This window comes from Cotesia typhae, unplaced genomic scaffold (assembly GCF_013202065.1).
Source record: "Cotesia typhae breed Kobodo isofemale line unplaced genomic scaffold, CoteBio_Ctyphae contig_23, whole genome shotgun sequence".
In the NCBI taxonomy this organism is placed as follows: domain Eukaryota; kingdom Metazoa; phylum Arthropoda; class Insecta; order Hymenoptera; family Braconidae; genus Cotesia; species Cotesia typhae.
The window spans coordinates 331194-339107 of NW_027423729.1; the positions used below are offsets into that span (position 1 = coordinate 331194).

The 7914-nt window shown below is 31.3% G+C and overlaps 1 protein-coding gene across 2 annotated transcripts; it reads left to right on the plus strand.

Annotated features, from left to right (window-relative positions):
* The first annotated feature begins 1674 nt into the window (after positions 1–1674).
* Positions 1675–7773, plus strand: LOC141525019 (carboxylesterase 1C). Of its 2 annotated transcripts, none has more exons than XM_074239265.1 (4): positions 1675–2003; positions 2451–2724; positions 5602–5711; positions 6185–7773. In XM_074239265.1, exons 1-4 carry the CDS (start codon positions 1842–1844, stop codon positions 7502–7504), a joined length of 1866 nt encoding a protein of 621 aa, XP_074095366.1. In that variant the 5' UTR covers positions 1675–1841; the 3' UTR covers positions 7505–7773. The 2 variants fall into 2 exon arrangements, with proteins under 2 accessions (XP_074095366.1, XP_074095367.1); XM_074239266.1 differs by having other exon boundaries at positions 1882–2003; positions 2461–2724.
* Positions 7774–7914: the final 141 nt, after the last annotated feature.

Sequence of the window (7914 nt, forward strand, 5' to 3'; positions counted from 1 at the left end):
AAACTTGTGACCTCTAACAAACACTTAGATTTTATCTTTATGTCCAATATGTTAAACTAAGTGAGTTTCGACGACGTACATATAATGACCTAATAGTTCTACTCGCGATTTACCCCCGAACCTTAGACCTGAGGAGAGATATGTAGTAGTAGAGAGAGAGAGAGAGAGAGAGAGAGAGAGAGAGAGAGAGAGAGAGAGAGAGAGAGAGAGACTCGTACTTATCTTATGCTACTAAAATCCAAAATTAAAAGTTTTAAATTACCGGATACATTATAAGCTAATTAAATCGTAAACTTTGTAGACTGATTGTTGGCCGTCCATTTGGGTACTTACCGCTGACATATAATATAAATAACACCGATTTTTGGTATCGACTTAAACTACACCAGTCTAAGTAAAAAAAAAAAATAACAAAATACAAAGTGCAATTATATCATAAAATTTAACTAAATGACTTATATATGAAAAATAGGGTGGAAGAATAATAAGGATAAAGTAACGATCGTTTGAAATAATAACGTTCAAGGTCATTCTACTTTAAATCATGATTCATGACTGGCATGAAGAAGATCTTATCAGTTATTGGTAATTTTTGAATAATTTCTTATGCCTTTTCACTTTCATTTCAAGGTTTTCAATTAATTTAAATTCTTCATTCTTTTAAACCGTTTTATCCTTGAATATCATCAATGTCAATTTTATAAGCTATAATATTTTAAATACCCTTTAAAATAATTTTTAAATGGTTTGTTTCAATAATTATTCTTCACATCTCCGTGAAAATGCTTAAGAACTAATAAAATTAAAAAAATAAATAAGTAATTGTTAGAATGAAACTGGAAAAATTACTTTAATACCTTTGTCGATTAATATTTAAATTAATACTTTTTAAAAGTAACTAAATAATTTGTTTTCATTATTTGTTTCAATTATATCAGATTGCTTGGTTGTTTTTTTATGTTGTTACCTTAAAAAAAATATTAAAATATTAAAAAAAAAAATGTTTGCAATCAAAAAAATCATTTTGAAGAATTTTATTCTTTTTTTTTTTTTTTTTTTTTTTTTTTTTATTTATTATTATTATTATTCTGTAAATAATGAAAATTCTCAAGAACGTACAAATTAGTTTTTTATTTCTTAAGAATAAATTAAAATTAAATAAAAAAAGATAATAAAACATTTTATACATAAATTATCATTAATGAGAGTATCATGTTAGAAAAAAAAGTAATTAATTAGATGCAATTATTTTAGGTCAACTGTCAAGAGGTCATTATAATAATAATTACAACAGACACAATCAGTCATACGTAAATTGCTGCGGGTTTCGAATAATTACACTTTGTAATTTAATGTCCCCTACCAAAAATTATAAAATCCATCTAATCCATCACATAAGTTGTCCTGATAAATTAAAAAGCTAATTAACTGAAAAATAAATAATTTAATCCATTATTATTATCTGTACAAGTAAATCTTTAAAAAAAGTAAAATGATTATTCGTAATGAAACAAATTATAACACGTTATCCGCAATTTTGATAAGGATCAAATAACACATTTAAAAACGGTAACAAAAGTAGTAAAAGCTTTTATTAAGTTTCATTTATTTCTTTATTTTTATTGAAAGTTAAAAAAAGAAAATAAGAAAAAAAATAGTGTACAGAGAAAGAAACAAACCATAAGACGAAAGACGAATGTCTATAAGGCGCAAGTCTAAACCTGAACCTCCTCCACCTGGATGAGGTCTTGGGCGTCGTTGAAGTCACGCAAGAGCCAGCAGAAGGTTCGCGGTACCCCTGCACGATCAGACCTACGGCGACGTTTAAATCAGTCAGCACGATGTATTGCTCCACGTTGGTTGTAATTGTGTTCCTACAGGAATTACTCTTTCTCACCGGAATCACCCTGACTAATTCACAAAGAACCAATGCTCGGCAAGCTACAAATAAGATACCGCCAACGGTTGCTGTTCCTGGTCAGGGGACTTTAATCGGCAAGGAGGTAAACAACTTTTTGTTTTTTAGTTTTAGTTCTTTCTAAGAGTAAACATAAAAAATTCGGCTATTTCATAATATTTCAACTCCTAAGTATTGATTTATTTTTATATACTGAAAACCTAGACATTCGACAATTTTTACAATTGTAAAAACAATTTATATATTGTTAATTCAACGAATATATGCACTTTCAGTTTTAAAAAAATATTTTTTTTTTTTTTATTTTCACTTTACCAATATTTTATTTCATCATTTAGAAATAAAAATATCGTTTGCTACATTAAAATTTTTTATACAATATTTGCCAAAAATTTTTTACTGTGTAAAAAAATCCTCCTCTCCTAGTATTAATGAAAAAAATTACTATTTAATTACCTAATTTTACATATTAAGTCTAACAAAATTTAAATATTATAGAATAGCCGAGTTCAAATAGCAATTTTACCTGCAGATTCTTCTAGCACGTCCACAAAAGGTGACAGCTTTTTTGGGAATTCCGTACGCACAGCCGCCAATCGGTCAGAGGCGATTCGCACCCCCTGTGACGGACCCCATTGTCTCGTGGAGCGGTCCGCGTAATGCGACGCAATTTGCGCCGTCTTGTCATCAAGATCTTAAGCTGATAAAGCATCACGAGATGCTGTACAGAAAGTTGCTACCTTCTGATTGGGAAGACTCGGGTTACAGCGAAGATTGTCTTTTCTTGAATATTTACATTCCTGATGGTTAGTTTAATCATTAATAATTATTTCGCATTAATTATAATTATTAGATCGAGTGAATAACTTTAAAAACAAAAACAGTTACGTGTTGACATTAAGGATAATTTTTTTTGGCCCAAGTTCAGGGATATAAATCATCTGATGAATTTTCAAAACAATTTAAGAATACTCTGGAGTAAATAATCTTAAATCATGGGATTGTGCTGCATAATAGTGAACAAAAGTTCGCGTGATCAGAGCCAAAATGTAATAAAATCTAGCGCGTTCCTTATTCATATGTAAACAGTATATAATAATATACTGAGACGAACGCGTGTAGTCATGACACAAGAGCTTTATTTTGTTCATACGACACTCTAAAATCTTATCGCAATATCTGATATTACATTAACTTGGATTGCATACAAAAGCTACCAGTAGATTTCAGAGACTGAATACAGTTGCAGGTAGATATTCTCGACTAATAATAATAAACACAAAATTAATTCCACGGAAATATTCCAGTCATTTATGATGCTAATGACAATGACAATCTTACGTTTAAATGTCCCAACTATTTTATTCGATCCATTCCAAGGATCTTAATCTCCATGTTAATTATTTACCTGATAATTATTGTCAATTTAGTTCTCGGTAAAATATTTTGTCATTGAAAATTGTCTAGTTTTTCATGCTGAAAATGGTTTAAAAAAAAAAAACAACCCCTTCTTCTGGGTAGTAGAGCACACGCAAAGAAAGTTTATTTACGGTTGTGTATTTTATCTACACACCTATGAAAATTGTCGCTAATCACACTCATGCAACTTGGAAAATAGCAAAAGTTTACGTCTCACGTCGACCTGGATTAAAAATTGAGATTAATTAGACTTATTATTTTTTAAATATTTAATTATTGGGTGGTACTGTATTCCAGGAAGAAGAAAATATAAAAAAATTTTACCTTGAGTAATTGAAAATTTTGTTCGTGCATCTTGAGAATTTTATGATAAGGGTTATCGCTGGATTGTGATAAATTTTGATATATTTGAAGAAAAAAAAAATCAAATAATAGAAATATAATCAGTTATAATGAAGAATTTTTTGATAATAATAAAATCCAACTTGAAGCAGTCTAAATTGAAAATTGATTGAAAGATTTGAAGTTTTTTTAGATGATTTAATTTAAAAAAGTAAAATTTGATAAAGAAATAAAAGAAAAAAATAAATAAGTATACGCAATTTGGTTAGTAATTGATGTTTGGATCCCTTAAAAGAGGGGTGTAAAGGGAGTGTATAGAGGGCTAGGTCGATAGCTGAATAGAATGGAAGTAACAGAGTATAACTGGTGCAGCCAGTGGCACGCGATCTTTTAGGTCTAGTAGCAAAAGATGTCGAGATACGACTGACTCGAGTCACGAAGCTTTTGGTCTTCTATTCCATTACTTTTATGTATACATACAAAGAGATACAGATATTTTTGTGTTGCAGGGTTGTGTAATGCCCGAGGCACCCCTTATACTTAATACAGGTGAGCTTCACTTGCCGCCGGAGGTTACTTATGTTTATCTTAGTTTACCTTATATTTCCCTATCTAAGTAGCTTTGGGGATACCTCGAAAGACCAGATCATTTGGCGCACCCTTTAGGGCCAACCAAGATAAATTAATTCCACGCGGCTGCTTCGGAGGCATTTAAGCTTCAATCTTTAATTTAGAAGCTTGCGGCTCCTCGCTGACAAATTGATAGGTGAGGATACACACCTAGATATTAGATGTTAGATTAGATGGTGCATTTACCGATAAATCGTAATTTACAAATTAGTTCAAGGACGTAATAATAAAAATTAGTCGAGTTGTAAGTACAGAAAGAAAAAAATAATAACAGTGTTGATATGAAGGGAGGATGATGGATTCGCGTGAAAAATAAATATTAGAATGAGGAAATTAGCGGCGTGAAAAGTTTCCGGATCGATTGACGGTGTTGATTGAATTTATATACTGGTGGGGATTACTTGATAGCTTCAGGAATATGTAATCACTTGTGAAGGCGACGAGTTACAACTTGTCAAGGGTGCTCGGTATGAGCTAACATTTTCTGATGTGTTGTTTGAGTTTGATAAGATGCGACAAATTATTCATGTAAGCATATTCTATTCCTATGTGCATACCTACATGTATTAGTATTTTTTTTTTTTTTTTTTTTTTTTTCCACTGTAGGGACGTTACGCCCCTTAAGACTTGGATATTAATAATTTGTTGAACAAACTACGTATTCAGGAGATTGATTGATAAATTGAAATGAATTAATTTTCTTTAGCTTGTAAATATTTAATTTTAATTTTAATTGTTGAAAAATTGATTTTGTAATGTAAAAATTTTTTAAGTCGTAAATTTTATAGAAATTTAACTAATGCATTCAAGCTTGAAAAATTAAAAAAAAAAAAAAATTATAGCAATTCCTACCTAATTTCTTCTTTAATAAAACAACAACCGTTTTGATAATATTATGATTTAGAATATTTAATAGGGTTATTATGTACTTATTGTTGCCTACTTCCACATATTTATGTTCGAAGCTTTAATCGATAAATCAATTAATAGTATTTACTTTCTTTTATTCTCAATATTGTAATTTTCTTTTTCGTTATTATATTTTTAATTTTAGTACCGTTAACACCGATAATAACTGACGCTTTAACTTTATTATTAGATAAATACAATAAATAATTAAAAAATTACAAGTAATTGCGCAGTTTAAATTTTAGTTAAACTTTATTTAATAAGGTAGAAAAAAAAAAAAAAAAAAAAAAAAAAATATTTGTGACTTGTTTTTAAAAATATATCTATCGATTAATCAACGGCCTACATAAAAATACAAATAATATAAATATTTAATTATGTAGATCCACCACCGACGGAGGGTTGGCCAGTAATGGTGTGGTTCCACGGTGGTGACTTTAACACCGGGACCCCAGCAATGTGGGACGCAACAGTTTTTGTCAACAAACAAAAGGTCAGCTTGATGCATGTTACTTATATAATTTAAACAGCATAATTAACACCCTCGATAATCAGCAGTTTATTCCAAAAAATCTAACATCTAAGATGCTGTTATTATGCCGTGACACAATTACTCTATTATTTTTATCATATCCGTGAATCCTACTATTGTATACATATATCCATTCTTGCGATAATATAAGAAATATATTTTTAGACAGGTAAAATAATATAAAAATCAATGTGTAGTTCAAGGTTATTGAATATATATACACAAAACAAAATATATTTGTCGCAGAGGTCGACAAAACTAAAAATTCATTTTTTCACTTTTTAGTTACTGATATGATCTATTTTTACTTTTTACTAAACTTTATTTCGTCTAGGATTAAGAATTTTCCTAATAATTATTTATTCTCCTTAGCAAAATTATTATTTTTATTAGAATAATCATTAATTGATAAATTAAAAAATTTTTGTCAACAGATTTTGGTGGTGACGGTGGCGTACCGTCTAAATATCTTTGGGTTTTTCACAACAACAACAGCCGAGGCACCAGGAAATTACGGTATGCTGGATCAAGTTGCCGCATTGGATTGGGTTCAGCAAAACATCCAGCACTTTAATGGCTCACACGATAATGTTGTGATAGCCGGGCACAATGCCGGCGCAATAAGTGTCGGCTTACATATCGTGAGTCCGCTAAGTAAAGGTAAATTTGCCAAAGCGATAACGATGAGCGGCGACCCAATAAGTACCGTAAGAACACCAGAGCTGGAAGCGCCGATAGCTGACCAAGTTGGTGAACGTTTTGAGTGTGTTATACGCAACAGGACACGATTGATGGAGTGTCTTCGTCGTGTGCAAGCTTCTGTGCTTCTCAGAGAGACTGCGGACATCGAAACATGGGGTCCAATAATCGACATCACCACGACCAACTCGACGGATCCATTTTTGCCGATGTCACCGCGGGATATTTTAGAAACGGGGAATTTCAATGCGGTTCCACTGATGGCCGGTTTCACGAGCAACGAACAGTCACTTGCGTACTTGGAGAGTCTAGAGAACCCCGGAAATGAGGGTAAGATGACGTTCAGTAAATTTGATAGCTTAGTAAGAGACGAAATACTTGCCTTGATCAGCGGAGCCGGAGACAACAGCTCAACTTGCGAATCAAAGCCTCAAATGGTCGCCGACGCGGTTTTATTTTTTTACAAACCGTACCCGCAGACAGAAGACACCAGTGTGTACAGAGATCGTTACCTAACGCTGCAGACGGACAAGAATTACGCAGCTAGTTTGACTTTATTGGCGTCACGTGTGTCGAGGCAAAAGGAAACATTTGTTTATCGGTTTGACTACAGACCAATAACACAACTGGTCGTGCGTGATATCCCCGAATGGGCAGGTGTACCTCATATGTTTGAATTGCCGTTTGTTTGGGGACTACCTCACATGTTTGCCAGCTCAATAGTGTGGCGGAGTAGTGATAAAAATTTGGCTGATGTTATGATGAGGATGCTAGGTAAATTTATTCGCAGCGGGAACCCTACACTCGATATTGTACAGTGGGACCCGTTTAATGAACAATCGCCTGGTATATTAACTATTAATAGGACTATCAGTAAGAGTGATGTCGAAGCTATTGATCATAGAATTTTGGCATTCTGGAACGACTACTACCCCAATTTGATTCAAGAGACCATACATTTTTGCTGCAATGCTACTGATGCCGCGGAGAGTACTCATTTTAAGAATAAATTTTATGGAATTGCCATTGGGACACTCATGTTACTTTATATTTGATGATTGTGCATATAGATTTTAATTAGATGTTTAATAAATAGAGATTAATTTTTATAAAAATAATTGTCGTGTAAATATTATTGTGGTGATATTTTTATAAAGCTTCTGTTGCTTTATGAACAATTTAATAATTGTAGAAATCAATATTTAAATTTATAAATAAATAATTATTGGCTAGTCAATTCAAATTTAAACCCTAAAATTCAATGTTATTATACAGAATCGGAATAATAATTAATAAATAATCATTCCAGTCCATTATACCTAACAAAAATGTTCCACATAAATATTAATAATAATTTTTTATTTTTTTAAAACTAGTAAAATTTAAAACAATTGTATTTTACCAAATAATTTTAAAAACTAAAAACTTTTGAAAATTAATAAAAATATTACACTGTTATAGATTT

What these genes read in the sequence shown, in the direction of transcription:
- LOC141525019 (XM_074239265.1), top strand. Translation starts at nt 1,842, where the DNA reads ATGTATTGCTCCACGTTGGTTGTAATTGTGTTCCTACAGGAATTACTC. An exon ending in GAATATTTACATTCCTGATG is followed by an intron (nt 2,725 to 5,601) that starts GTTAGTTTAATC and finishes TTAATTATGTAG; the next exon opens with ATCCACCACCGACGGAGGGT. An exon ending in TTTTTGTCAACAAACAAAAG is followed by an intron (nt 5,712 to 6,184) that starts GTCAGCTTGATG and finishes TTTTGTCAACAG; the next exon opens with ATTTTGGTGGTGACGGTGGC.